General features: G+C 48.3%; 1 protein-coding gene across 1 annotated transcript; it reads left to right on the top strand.

The window, feature by feature from the left end:
- The first annotated feature begins 750 nt into the window (after positions 1 to 750).
- Positions 751 to 12,702, top strand: Klf11 (KLF transcription factor 11). The gene is made up of 4 exons (XM_034513948.2): positions 751 to 947; positions 2,956 to 3,207; positions 4,345 to 5,278; positions 10,127 to 12,702. The coding sequence occupies exons 1-4, from the start codon at positions 906 to 908 to the stop codon at positions 10,405 to 10,407; spliced, it is 1,509 nt and encodes a 502-aa protein (XP_034369839.1). The 5' UTR covers positions 751 to 905; the 3' UTR covers positions 10,408 to 12,702.
- Positions 12,703 to 15,136: the final 2,434 nt, after the last annotated feature.

Here is a 15,136-nt window from a genome sequence, read left to right as displayed (position 1 = left end):
CTCTCCAAATCTTGTGATGAGTGTACATGAATAACCACACCTAAAGACCCAAAGGGAAAAAAAAAATGGGTGCTCAGGATTTGGGTCAGCTCTCACGTAGGCCTGAGGACTCCCCAAGTGGGTGGCCTTTGTATGGCCACTGGGGAGGACACGCAGGCTTCATTAGGTACATGTCAGGTGGTTGACGACATGGCTGTGGTCCTTCTGTAGCAGATAGCAGATTATAGTAGTAAGAGCTTTTGATCTGGAGCCATGCAGGAAAGGGCGGATGTCGTCCCTAAACCCAGGCAGCTTTCAAGCCTCTTCCTGGGCAGAGGTGCGGTCCTAAGAGCCAGCGACAGCTTAAAAGAAACCAGAGACAGGGTGAGGCCGTCCCTGTGGGTCCCGCCTACCAGATCCGTCCACTGCGTGGGGCCAGCGCGCGACCTCTGCGAGCAGCCCCTGCGGCTCGAGAGGACCTTACCGCGGTCGACGGCCGCCGCGCCGCCGCCGGGACCTTTCCCCTACTTTCCAGGCCGCACGCTCCGCCTCTAGCCTGGACCAAAACACGTGCCGCCTCCCGCCCCGCCGGATCACGCCGCAGCCAGGCTCCGATCACGCGCCCCCCCGCTGCGCCCATTGGCCGGCTTCTTACCGGCCCGGCGCCGATTGGCTGGCGGCAGAGGGCACGCCCCCAGCAGGGAGCGGTGTATTTTGGTTTGCCCGCGCGCCCCGCCCAGGGCCGCTCCCTCCGCTGTGCCCCGCCCCTCCCGGGCCGCGCGGAGACAGAACCGCGCGTCAAGGAAGGCGGAGGTACGCGCTAGGAACAGACGCTCGGGACACCGCCGAGCGCTGCACACGTGCAACCTCCGTCTTACGCAGAGCTCTTGCCTCGCAGCATTGCTGCCTGCAGGCTGTACGGCACCATGCACTCGCCGGGCTCCACCGGTTCGGGCGATGCGCGCGCAGTAAGTGACGGGGCTGAGCGCGGGACGAGACGGGGGGACGCGGGAGGGATGACGACCCCTCGCTGTGGTGGGGGCTGCGGCTGTGCTCTGGTCGGGCCAGGGATCGGGAGGCTCGGCCGGGTCAGGGTGGGGAGGGGGTGTGTTAGCGCTGCAGCCAGCCTTCAGCTTTGTCTCTTGTCCGCTGCGGCCCCGCCCGGCGCGGCTATTTCCAGCCATGACGTCACCCGCATCCAGAGGAGGACCGCTGTTGGTTGGGGGCGCGGCTGGCGGGAACTTGGGGGCGGGGCAGGGGCGGAGTCAAAGCAGGGGCGCAGCATGAGGAGGCGTGGCGAGAGCGTCTAGTTCTGCGGGGGCGGGGCCAAAGCAAGGGCGTGGGCGAGAGTGCTTGGAGGAGATATGGGGAGCTAGATGGGACCAAGGCGAACGGCACGGCGAAAACACCTGGGAATAGCATAAGAGGGGTGAGGGCAGAGCCAAAGGTAGAGAGTTTGGTGAGAGACTCTGGAGGAACTGTGGGGCGGGGCCAATGTAAGTGCTTCGTGAGAACTGGTGGGTGTTTAGGGGCGGGGCAAAGGCTAAGCCAAAGGGGAATGTGGTGAGAGCAATGTGGTGGGCGTGTAGGGGGAGGGGCTGTAGGTGGAGCCAAACTAAAGATGTCTCGGAGGGTGTGGCAAGAGTACCTGGCGGGGGGGTTATGATAGATTGAGCAGGAGCAAGGCAATAGCCTATCTTGATAGGCGGGTGTGCAAGAGTGTGGTTCGAGGAGGCGTGTAAGGGTAAGGCTGGGCCGGAGTCGGGGGGGGGGGGGGGGGTGAGGGCGGGGTCTGATCGAGAAGGGGTGTGGTAATTTGGCAAGAGTGTAAGGCTTGGGCCTAGGGACTGAGTGGAGTCATGCCTGGGACCTCTGTCAGAAGGGGTAGGGTGAGGAGCAACAGAACCTGGCAGAAATGTAGGGGGGCAGAGAAGTGGTGCAGCGCGGGTTTCTGTGGAGAACACAGCAGTACATGGACTCAAGGGACCCTACACATCCTTTCTTAATATGGTGCTGGACATTCCACTTAGTGGGTCAAAATGAAAATATCCTCCCAGGAGGTTGTCTGGCCTCCATGACACTGGATAAGCCCCTTTGCAAAGGTAGTCTCCTCACCTGTTCACTAAAGGGGAATCTGGACAGACAGGAAGTTTTGAGCTCAGAAAATATGTGTCTGTAGGTTTAAGTTTCCTCTTTTGGAAAGGATGGGTTCCAGTTCCTTCCTTCCTCCCCACTCCTCTTGCATGCTGTTCCTCTCACCTGACCTCCTCCTAGCTTTCAGTAGTGACAAGTGACTTACTGTTTCTGAGCCTGCTGAGGAATCGGCAGTCACCATGGACTGTGCTTGGGTGGAGCCTAGGTTCAGCCACAACACCTTCCTACTTGCCACTTTGGTGTATATGTCTAGTGTTAGTCTTCGTCAGTTAGCAGCTTGAAGTTAGTAACCGTTCTATTTATTTTATAGCTGTGGGGATTGAGTTCAGGGTCATGCATGAGGTAGTCGGGCATTAAGCTATTGAGCGATAGCCCAGCCTTTGAAACCTTGTTAAGAATCGAGGTTTTTTGTGGAAACTGTTTCTCAACCAAGCCCAATCTTCAGAGCTTGAAAACAAAGTAAGTTGTCTTGAGAGTTTCTTTCTTTCTTTCTTTCTTTCTTTTTTTTTTTTTTTTTTTTTTTTTTGGTTTTTCAAGACAGGGTTTCTCTGTATACCCTTGGCTGTCCTGGAACTAACTCTGTAGACCAGGCTGGCCTCGAACTCAGAAATCCACCTGCCTCTGCCTCCCAAGTGCTGGGATTAAAGGCATGTGCCACCACCGCCCAGCGTCTTGAGAGTTTCATTCAGGTCTTTTTATTCCAAGACTGTGTCTGTTGCTTTGTTAAGGGCACTGTACATGTCTGTGGTAGATCCACATGCCTGGCAGGGTTACCATCCCTTTATTCTGAACTAAGAAGCCACTGTGCTGTGCCGTCTTTAGGCTGACATCATGGACATTTGTGAGTCAATCCTGGAGAGGAAGCGGCATGACAGCGAAAGGTCCACGTGCAGCATCCTGGAGCAGACAGATATGGAAGCTGTGGAAGCTCTTGTTTGCATGAGTTCTTGGGGTCAAAGGTCCCAGATGAGACCCCTCACGCCTGTCTCCGATTCTGGTGATGTTACCACTGCTGTGCTTATGGACACAGCTGCACCTGATCTACCAAAGGACTTCCATTCTTTCTCAACTCTGGTAAGAGGAGGTTGGGGGAGAGAAGTATTTTTGTGAACTGCCTAGAATAGTGTAGGTAAAACAGCTGAAAAACTTGTAAGGAGATTTTAAAAAATGATATTGGCCAGGATGGATGCCAAAGTGTGAAAAACTCCTCTTTTCCCCCCACCCCCTTTGGTTTTTTTGAGACAGGGTTTCTCTGTGTAGCCATGGCTGTCCTGAAACTCACTCTGTAGACCAGGCTGGCCTCAAACTCAGAAATCCACCTGCCTCTGCCTCTTTCTTTCTTTTCAGTGGTGGGTCATAACTTGCTGACAGATGCTCAGGGACAAGGCCTGTAGGTGTTGCAGAAAGGTGGATTATGCCAGCTTTCTGGGAGTCTTAAGGTAGGGTCTTGAGTTGTCCCAGACTAGGATGAGGCATTGTGGGAAACAAGAACACATGTACTCTGACATCAGACAGCCTTTAGCCTTCCCGTGACAGCCAACTAGTATAATTTGGAGTTGGTAAATCAGTATTTTATTTTTAGGTTTTAACTTACACTACCGATGAAAGTGCTTCATGGGTTGGAGAAGTCAGACCATGGATTGCTAGCAGTAGTAAAGCTGAGAGCTGACTGTCTAGGCTGGGAACTTGCACTGGAGGAGCACAGGGAAGGTAGACCTGGAGGAGCGGTGGTAATGAGGACTGGAGGAAATATGGGCTGGCTCATAGTAGCCCCCCAGGTTTTTAGGCTTGGGCCTTTGTGAGGGGCTGAGGAACTGCTGGGAGCTAGCACAGAGAGACTTGGTTCAGGAGAACTAGTGCTTTCTTGGTTTAAGAACTGACATGCCATGAAGAGCTTTTATTTTAAAGTATGAATCTGTTTTCTTTTTGCAGTCTGTCTAGTTAAATTGCTTATTTCAGTAGCTATGCATGACCTAGGGTAGACACCACCCTTCCTTCCAACAAGACATATGCATGGTTGGGAAGGGACAGTCCATATGATGAGAAGTGGGAACAGCAGAATCCCCAAAGACCTCTTGGGTCAGCTCAGCTCAGTCCCCTCCACAGGCAGCGGGAGCAGCGCAGTCAGATAATCTCCTTGCAGCTCTTTTGATCAAAACAACATTTGACATGGTGCTTTTTTTTTTTCTTTCCCTGTTTTATTTTAAAAAGTGTATAACTCCTCCTCAGAGCCCAGAGCTCATGGAGCCGTCAACAGGGACTCCTGTTCCTTCCCAAGTAATTAATTCCAAAGGATGCATGGTCACTGCCCTCTCCCCATCCCCTACTGAGGAGCCCAGAACACTGAGCAAGAGGGAACCATTGGAGCCAGCCTCGGGGTCCTCGTGCAGGGCTGTGGTGACGAGTGTGATCCGTCACACTGGGGAGAGTCCTGCTCCTACGTGCTTCCCAACTGGCCCAACCCAAGAGCAACAAGCGTCCGACAGCAGAGAAGGACAGGAACGGTTGCTGGGCCACCTCGACGCCTTGCAGGACACACACCTGGCAGATGGTTTACTCGTCACTAACTTGGTTTCCTGTCAGCCTTGCTTGCACAAGTCTGGTGGCCCATTCCCCACTGACAAAGGCCAACAGACAGAATGGCCCGCTGCTGTTCAGACCTGTTTACCAAAGAATCCTGAAAGTGACTTGTCAAGGAAAACCACCCCTCTTATTTCTGTCCCTGTCTCCAGTCCCCCTGTCCTTTGCCAGGTGATCCCTGTGGCTGGACAGAATGGCATGTTCTCGGCCTTTTTGAAGCCTCCTACCCAGATGCCTGCAGGGACGATCAAGCCCATCCTACCCCAAGCTGCTTCAATGTCTCAGCCTGTGTTCATGGGCCCGCCTGTGCCTCAGGGAACTCTGATGCTGGTTTTGCCACAGAGCACCTTCCCCCAGCCTGCTGCCTGTCCATCCAATGTCATGGCCATTGGAAATACCAAGCTGTTGCCCCTTGCCCCTGCACCAGTGTTCGTTGCCTCCAGCCAGAACTGTGCCCCTCAGGTAGACTTTTCCCGGAGGAGGAACTATGTTTGCAGTTTCCCAGGCTGCCGGAAGACCTACTTCAAAAGCTCTCACCTTAAAGCTCATCTTCGCACCCACACAGGTAAGTGGTAGGGGACGGAGATTAAGTCTGGGTCTTCCTCCCACCCCACGCTCCCAGAAATAAGACTCAGACCCAAAATGTATTTACAAATACCTTACCATATAGCTCAGCTCTACTCTGACTAGATATAACTTAATAACCCCAATTATTTTAACCTACATTCTGCCTCATGGCTGATTACTTGTGCTCAGATACCATGTCTACTTCAGCTAATGAAAATGTGCAGTTCAGTTCTCCGTGAACCCAGCTCAGTTTAAGTGCAGGTGGCTGGTGGCTTCCCTAACCGCTGGAGAGTATCGGAAATCTTTCCAGGTGAATCTTCCTCCTGGATCTTTCCCAGAATTCTCTCTCATCCCAGATGTCTGACCTGCTGTTTCCTACCTAAGCCATAGGCCATTAGATTTGTTATTGACAGGTACCACATCCATAGCCATGAGATACTCTTTCTTCAGTGGGGTGCCTGATGTGACGGGAGGACACTTCAAGGGAAGAAAGCTCTCTGCGCCTCCTTTAAGAGAGGCAAGTACTTGCCGGAGGAGAGGATGGGGCTTGTGATGACTTTAGGGTATCTTCACCTCACTGCAGTAGGCATCAGTAAGAACATCAGTGTGACTGAGAGGTCTGTTCAAACCACCAACGTTCATACTGTAGAGTGCTGTAAGAGTGTAGGGGTTTTGCCTTTATTTTTGTTGTTTGATTTTGCTTTTGAGACTATATAGTTTTAGGTTAAGAAGTCACACAAGAAGTTATAATAACCTGAGTTTATTTCTTAAACATTCTTTGGCCATTACATTAGGGTAGCCACTAGCCATATGCACTTGAAACGGTCTGGGCGGACTGAGAACTGCATTGTACATTCTCATTGGTTGATGTTTTACACTCACACAGCTTCATGAGCTGGTGACTGTTGTGCTGTCCATCAGGGGCACCGAGCGCCACCTGACAGGGATCACTTGGCAGAGTAGAACGAGCGTTTCTGAGGTGCTCTGTGAGCTGATGTGTTTGGCATTTTTAAATGGTCCCGTGGTTACATAGTCTAGCCCTCGTGTTAATCCTGACTTTAGAGGCTCGCGTATTTACATGTAAGCATATTCAGTAAAGCATGCTTCCTAAACTCAACCCTGAAACATCGCCCCTTGGCCCCGTTAGGATGTCTGGATCGAGGACTGCTGATACAGGAAAGGGCCGGAAAGAGTTCCTGCTGTGGTTTTTTATTTCAAGCTAGGTTGATACTGGCTGGCTTCTAATTATCACAGTGTACTCTGGCTGTGGCAGACTCCACTTCAGAATGGTGTGCAGCCTGGTATGCAGACATTCCAGAAAGAATTGTTCCTTCGTATGCCAGAGGCGAGGTTGGCTTTAGGATACGGACCTTACAGCTGTCCTGGACTTGTCTCCTTGTCAGAGCTAACACAGGCTCCTTTGTTCTCATCTATCTGTCGTTTCCATACGTCAGCCGTAGCCGGCTCCAGTCTCAGCCTATTGATCCTTTTGGGCCTGTTCCACATCAGTTGAGTGGTAGCTGATCTTCGTCCTCTCTGACCCCATGGGTTATGTGTGTCTCACCACCATTTCCTTTGTTTCTTCATTTCTGCTTGGTTTTTACATTTTTAGGATTTATTATTATCATCATCATCATCGTTATTACTACCACTGCTACTACTACTTCTATTTTGGTTTGGGTTTTTTAAGAGCTTTTTTTTCTGTGTAATCATGGTCATCCTGGAACTTGCTCTATACACCAAGCTAGCCTTGACTTCAGAAATCCACCTGCCTCTATCTCCTGAGTGCTGGGATTAAAGGGATATGCCACCACACCCATTGTGTCTCTATGTGTGGGTATGTGCATGTGAACGTAGTGGCCTGTGGATCTGACCCCTGGAACTGGAGTTACATATGATTGCAAGCCGCCTCTGTGAGGCCTGACATCTGCTGTGGGTATGCTGCAAGAACAATGTGCACAGTAAATCTTGGAGCCTTCCTTCTGCTTTATCATTACTTACTTATCTAAGCTGGATGTGAATTCCTGGTGTCACACTCGTAAATGATGGCCAGCCACCTTTAGCAAGGTTGTTCTGGTAGCTGTGTTAGCTGTGGTATCTGTGGTAGCTGGATGAAGGAGCAACCTGGAATGTTCATGTGGGCTCTCTGGTATAGTAAGCCCCCATTTTTTGCTTGGTCTATCCAGATGAACTTTACATCAGAGCACAGATTGCAGATTTGGAGAGGTGACAGGGTTTCCATGCTTACTCAGTTTCCCTAAGTAGAAATACTGACAGACCCACAAAACCTGAGATCAATCCAGTTCCTTCTGTGCTTCCCAGAGAAGTAAGTTCAGTTTAAACAAGTGTGAGGCTCTAAGGAGACCGCGGCTTTTGCCACTCACCAACCCTACATAGAGTCTTCCTACACACAGACAATTCAGGTAGGCTTGCTTGAGATTCTGTTTCAAGTATTCTTTAAACCTGAACAATATTTAAATGAATAAGGTCAGATGAATGGGTACACCATTTTGGCTGAATATAAGGAATTTTGTAAATCATGTGCCAAGGGGCTGGCATTCTCTGTGCAACTTCTGGGCACTGTGTATGCTACTAACCTTAGGGGAGCAGGGGTAGGAAGGGCATCTGTCTGGGTCTGCTTTATGATGTTCTGATGGTATCTAAGACAGTGATAAAGAATAGTCCACCAGGCTCTGGAGCTGAGAGTCTAAAAGCATGTGTCACTCAGTTATCTGTAAGATCTTCCCAGTGTGGCAGACAACACCATCTAGTGCAACGGGGTTAGCATGCCTGAGAGCTTGCTTTTATGACAAGACCACTATTGGGACTCTGTTAATCTATAATTCCAATGCTCAGGACCCAGTCAGTGACCAATGATCCTACTACCTCTTAAGTATCAGTGATGTATGATTTCAGAATTACATTTCCAAGGTGTAAAGTTTGGGGTCATAGTCAAGCCACATTAGCCACCTTGCCTTGCCATGGAAGATTCTGAAATCCATAGGAAATGAAGCCTCGCTGCTGGATTTTCTGTTAATTGAACTCTGAGATCTATCAGAATTGGTGTCTCTTGGTACCTGCTATAGGAAATCGATGGAGACAGATCGCATAGTAGTGCATCGCTGTCTAACAAGTCATCCCTCAAGCATGCAGTCTATGAGTGCCATAGTCAGGTAGGAAGGCAGATGGAGGCTTCCGGATACAGAGAAGGGCCTGGTCCTGTGCTGCCTGGAGCAGGAGTTTGTTGAAAAGGGTATACTATCTATCTGCCTGAAGACTTCATTACCTTTGTGACTCTGAGGCACTTGCTCTAGAGCTTCTGACAGTAAAGTGTCTATTAGAAATAGAACACAAGCCAGGCGGTGGTGGCGCATACCTTTAATCCCAGCGCTTGGGAGGCAGAGGCAGGTGGATTTCTGAGTACGAGGCCAGCCTGGTCTACAGAGGTGAATTCCAGGACAGCCAGGGCTGCACAGAGAAACCCTGTCTCTAAAACCAAAAAAACCAAGAAAAAAAAAATGAAATAGAACACAAACCTTGCCATTGATTGCCATTGTCAGCTTGACAGGATCTAGGATCACCTAGTAGACAAGTTTGTTTCTTGAGGGGGAAGGTTTAGTTAGGTTAACTGAAGTGGGGAGACCCACATGAACTGGGGTTCTGGACTGATTAAAGGGGAGAAAAGCAAGCTGAGCACCCTGAGCACCGGGTTTCGTTTCTCTTCGCTTCTGGACCAAGAATAAAGTATGACCAGCTGCCTCAGGCTCTGCCCACCATCCTTTCCTGCCCTCAGACTGAGCCTGAATGAGCACTTCCTTAATTAGCTTGTCAGCACCACGGAAAGTAACTGATGCAACCTGTTTGTCAGCGTAATAAAAAATGTGGACAGAAACCAATGATTCTAAAAAATCTTAAAGCCCCTTAGAAGGACTTTTTAGGGTATGTGCAGTTTGTCCTGAGAGAAAGAATTATTTCTTTAAAGAATTTTTCTCCCACATCTGTGGATGGTAGTCAGTTGGTAGAGTACCTCCCTAGCATGCATGGCGCACCAGTGTTGACCCCTGACATGTAAAACTGAGGAAGGTGGTTCACACTTGTAATCCCAGCACTTAAGAGGTAAGTTAGGAGAACCAGAACTTCAGTGTCCTTCCTGCTACATGGTGTGTTGGAGGCTGTCCTGGCCTTCATGGAACCCTGCCCCCCCCCAATAAATAAATAAATAAATAAATAAATAAATAAATAGGGCAGCATTTTCCAGAGATAGGAAGATCTCTCAAGTTCTCAGCCAGCCTGGGCTATACTAACCACAGACACTATCAAAGACAAAAGTATTCAGGATGTTGGGATACACTTTTAAGCCCAGCACTTGGGAGGCAGAGGCAGATCTCTGTGAGGTTACGGTCTGGTCTACATAGCGAGTTCCAGGCCAGCCGTGGCTATGTCGTAGTGAGACCTTGTCTCAAAAAAGTCTACCCCAAGTATAATAGTAGGTTTGTCTTTATTTTAAAATGCTTTTTAAAAGTCAGGGATGGTCACACATGCCTATAACTCCAGCACTTAAGTAGATGCCAAGTCCCAGACCAGCCTAGGCTACATAGGAGTCTCCATGAAGCAACATACATGTGTACATGTTAATTTTTTTTTTTTTGAGAGATTAGCCTAATTTGATACCTGTGGGTTTAGGAATGCATTGTAGAGGGTTTGCTGAGTTCTGAGCCGCCCAGGGCTAGAACAGCAAGTGTTACTCTTCTGCTGTTTGATGAACAAACCTGTGGGCAGCACTTGTGGACTTCACAGTAAGGTGCTGAGTATGCACATTTACTTTACTATGATGTTCTTCCACTAGGGGAGAAGCCTTTTACCTGCAGCTGGGACGGCTGTGACAAAAAGTTTGCAAGATCAGATGAACTGTCTCGACACCGCAGAACTCACACTGGAGAGAAGAAGTTTGCGTGTCCTGTATGTGACCGGCGCTTCATGCGGAGTGACCACCTGACAAAGCATGCTCGTCGCCACATGACAACCAAGAAGATCCCAGGCTGGCAGGCAGAGGTGGGCAAGCTGAACAGAATTGCCTTGGCAGAGAGTCCCGGGAGCATCCTGGAACCCTTGCCAGCCTCTGGCTGAGGCATCCTTCTGTGGTATCCATCACCTTTGGGCCTCTTCAGGAATGGAACCTGTGTGCTCCTCTCCAAAAATAAACATGGTCTCTGGGCTGTTGAAGTGGGGAGCTGGTTTTGATGGAAGTATATTAATTTTACTTTTCTGGTTGGGACCCTGTTCAATATCTTTTGTAGTTTCAGAACTCTGTCTCTGTGTCTCTGTGTGTGTGTGTGTGTGTGTGTGTGTGCGCGCGTGCGCGCGCGCACACACGTGTCTGTCTGTCTGTCTGTCTGTCTCTTTTGTAAGGAAATGGAAGAAAATTTGATCTAAATCACCAGCATTCAAACAAATATTTCTGCAATAAAGTTTACAAAATCTGGATTTTTTTTATACCTTTCTATTCATGTTTTGTAGAAATGTGACAGGGTACTAATTTTTATACTTTTTATAAAAATATTTATATTGTGCTCAAATCACCAATTTGTGGATAGACAGTTTTACAGCCTTTTTTTTCCATGTTTTATAAGAAAGTTTTGTAATAACCCTGCTTAAGAGTAAGCCTGGTAGTTAGAAAGAAACAAAATAGCAAGTTTGTTACCAGCCTTTTATGGTGACTGTTTTAGATGGGACTGGTTAAATAAAGAACTCTTAAAGGGGAAAAATAAACTTTGTAGTTAGCTTCTTTATATCAGTTTCAGGGGAAATTCTAGCAATTGATCCTGTAGCCTACAGAACTAAAGTTGTAGTTGGTAAAACTAATCATGTGAGTCTGATGTCCCTGTGGAGGGTGTGCCCAGGTCTGCCTGGGCTGCTGGCCATCTGAGCAGGGCCAAATGTGGACTGTTGACTTCTAGGTCATCTGTCTGCTAAGAGCAAATGACCCCATGTCCTGTCTGTACTTAGGCACCAAAACCAAGAATGTAGACGCAGAAACTTTGTAGGTTGCCCGTTCTGTTGTGGTTTTGTACTGCATGCTGGATTGAATGATCACACAGAGCAAAGGAAATGTCTATATTAGTTGGCTAAACTTCCCACCAGAGTGCAACTTCCACGAAGCAAGGCCTTTGTGCACATTCGGCTCTGGGGTTCGGATGCCTTTCTTATTATGGACAAAACACTGAGAAATGTGTCATTAAATGGCAGTGGCTGCCACCCAACTGCTTTTCCAGTCATTATGTGTGAAGAAAATGATTTTTGCTCAAACAAGAAGAGTTGAAATGGGGAATTTGTAGCTTCCCTGAAAACAGATCTCGGACACTGCTTTTCTGCCTTGTGAGCATGTGTCCTGCATCCGGGTGATCACAAAAATGGTTTTAGTTACATTTTGGGAAGCTCAGGCAATACACTAGTAAGTGTGAGAGCAGGTATATTGCACTGTTTGGGCAGCCTGAGAATATTTTTGTGTGGTATGTATTAGGTTTTGTATTTGACTTTTAATGATTGGCATTTAACTTTATTAAATGATGGCAAGGTTGAAATATTGAACAGATAGAATGAGGTCTTTGTGCTCAGGTCTTTGAGCCTTCTATAACCATTACGTGGTCATACATTGTATGTTACTTGAGCCTTGTTAAACTGCCTTGGGTAATCGAGTTCTCTATGTATGTGTGTTTAGGAACTGTCCAGACAGCTCTCCAGGCAGTGTTGCTATTGTCTTTCAGCATAGTGGAGTGCAGGAAAACTAGCTGTATATAGCTCACGTGTGTCCCCCCACCCTGGTCCTGTCCACCTGTCTTAAGTCAGCATCCACACTGGTGACCATGTAAGTGATAAATAACATCCAGTTTGGATGTCTTTTTTTGTTGTGACATGCAGAGTGATGTCCCTTGTCCTGGCATTTCTGTGGGTAACGGAAGGCCTTGGAGGGTTTGGTCCCTCGTCACAGAACTTTCTCTGACCAGTATTGTATCTAAATGACAAATGTGTTGAAGTACCATCAGGTTTCCATTTCCTAATTAGATTTAGAAACCCCTTTTCTGAAAGAGGCCCCAACATTTGTCTACTGAAAGACTAAGTTGGAAAACAGTTCCTATCTGAAAAGAACTCCTGAGCCCCAGAGCCCCAGGAGTGGCTGCTCCCTTGAGGGCCCTCCCTGACTCCCCACAACGTGGTGGTGACCCCAGTGCACTTTATCGCTTGAGAAGTTCTTGATTTGATTATTTTTTACTTTGTTGAGCCTTTCAGTAGTTTTAGTAATAAAAATTTAAATGTTAACTACTTTTGTTTTATGTAACAGACTTTGGCTTATTTAAATGAATATGTGTAATGTAACTTTTTTTTTTCTTTGAATCGTATAAAACTTTCTTGGTTCACAGACAAGACTTGAGTGCTGTGTTGTATAACTGTGTTCGTGTGGGTCTGGATTATTCATCCTGTATTAGCCTAACTGGAACTCTTATTTTGGGTGGTCTAGTCGGTTTCAGAGAAAGCAATATAGTGGCAAAGAAGTCAACCCATAAGAGTCTTTGCAGCTAAGTTGTGGCAGTTTGAACATTCAAATAACAGTAGTAATATAATAGCTCTTCCAAGTTTGCCTAACAGTAGTGGAGACTGGCTTCCATCTCCCTGGGTACCAGCCATCCACAGCAAGGGTCAGGACAAGATTCTCTGTGTGTCCACCCTCCCCATCTCTTGACATCTCGCTGGACTATGTGATGCAGTGCACACATCAATCAGGCCCCACCATAACCTTGGGAAACTGAAGACATGAACTCCATTGCTCCTGAGAGACCATGTGCTGGGGAGCAGGGTGAGGTCTTCTCTGTTGCTCCTGGGCTCTTGTAGACAGGGACTGACCTGGGGTTGTCTGGGTGTAAATGCAGACAGCCACCCTTCCTAATGAGTGGCTGAGACTTACCCTTCCATCTCTGCCTCCCGGACACACAATATACCTTACCTCTCTTGTTTTATTTGTCTAGGGCCTGGCTGCACTAAGCCTGGCATGGACTGTGCCCTCTTGTCTGTCATAGATGTCCCACAAGAGGAATTGCTCTTGCAGTAATCTGGACTGCAAGTAGTCTAAAGACTGTCTGAGCTACATACATGCCTTATCCTGAGTCACCAGCAGTTTTGAGGTGCAAGCCGTGGGACAACTTCTTCTGTGGGTTCAAGTGCTTTTCTGTTTTTCCCAGGGCCCCATGCCCTAGAGAGGGCAACTCCTTGCCAGCACTGGAAAGGGTTTCTCTGTAGCCCTGGTTGTCCTGGAACTCACTCTGTAGACTAGGCTAGCTTTGAACTCAAAGATCCACCTGCCTCTGCCTCCCAAGTGCTGGGATTAAAGGGTGTTCCACCATCGTTTAGCAAATGAAGGATGTTATACCAGGAAACAGTTCTCTCCTGCCTTTTAAGGTCTAAGTTTACCCCAGAGTCCAGGCTAGCACCCCCAAAAAAGTCTAATTATAGAGCCTTCTTTCTAGAGGAGGCAACTAACCTTCAGAGTCTAATATGTGGTTTATGGGTCAGCAGGAGGGCTCAGTGGGTGAAGGCACCTGTCACCAAGCCTGGGGACTGGAGTTTGCTTGGTGAAAAGAGAATGCTAACTCCTGCAAATTGTCCTCCAACTTCCACATGTGCACCACAGCCTGAACATCCATGTACTACACATATGGATGTTTATGTTCACACACAAATATTAAGTTACAATAAGAGTCCTTAAGCCGGGCAGTAGTGGCACATGCCTTTAATCCCAGCACTTGGGAGGCAGAGGCAGGCGGATTTCTGAGTTCAAGGCCAGCCTGGTCTACAGAGTGAGTTCCAGGACAGCCAGGGCTACACAGAGAAACCCTGTCTCGAAAAAACAAAAAAACAAAAAACCAAAACCACTCTTTAAAATAAAATGTGATTTACACTCTTAATGCTCAGAGTCACCCAAGGATGCCTTCTTCCTAACCGTGTCCAATGACTTCCTAAGCACAGTCTTCCTGAGTCTGGAAGATTAGATTTAGGAACCCCCTCCTGTGAAAGAGCCCCCACCATGTGTCTACTGAAAGACCAAAGTTGGAAAACAGTTCCTATCTGAAGAGGACTCCTGAGTCCCACGGCCCCAGAGGCAGACAGTGAATGTGGTGTGAGTGCATGTGTGCCATGTGTGTAGGAGTCAGAGGTTAATCAATAGGAATTGGTTCTTTCCTTCTACCGCTGGACCCTGGGGATGGAACTCTTAAGTTGTCAGACTTGGCAGCTGAGCCATCTCCCTGACCCTTGAACAAATACTACATTTTATTTCTGCCCAACTCTTGACGGGAGGCAAAATAACCCACGGACCTGACGCTCACCATCTGACTTGGTTGCTGCGCATAGACACTTTGTCTCCAGAGTGCAACCCTGTGAGGAAGGAAGCTCTGTCAGGGGGACAGTGTCATCCAGTCATGAATCCCAGAATCTACCAGGGGCGGGACTCCCAGGCAGGAGTTCCAGGAAATGAAATGGCTCTTGGAAATTTGGAACATCAAAAAAAGGAAGGGTGCTGAAACTGTGCCAGGCAGTTTTGGCCAGGCCCTGCTGATGGGGGAGGCCCCTGCCAAGCTGACCCAAGACCACATGGACATAAGAGCAGAGGCCTGGAAGCTTTTCAAGGCACTGCCCCTCTGTCCAGAAAGCCTACTCATAATTTCTGACCAGAAGGGTTTTGGTTTTCTCAAACACAGCTTTCACACATCTTGAGGAAGCTCTACTGCAGAGGCAGGGGCCATCTCTGGTTACTTAGATGCTCGTGGGAACCAGGGTTAGTTAATGCTTTATGTGGGCAGACCCT

The sequence above is a fragment of the Arvicanthis niloticus genome, chromosome 11, assembly GCF_011762505.2.
Source record: "Arvicanthis niloticus isolate mArvNil1 chromosome 11, mArvNil1.pat.X, whole genome shotgun sequence".
NCBI lineage: Eukaryota > Metazoa > Chordata > Mammalia > Rodentia > Muridae > Arvicanthis > Arvicanthis niloticus.
Note: the sequence above shows the minus strand (reverse complement) of the source record. Positions and strands in the feature narration are given on the sequence as shown.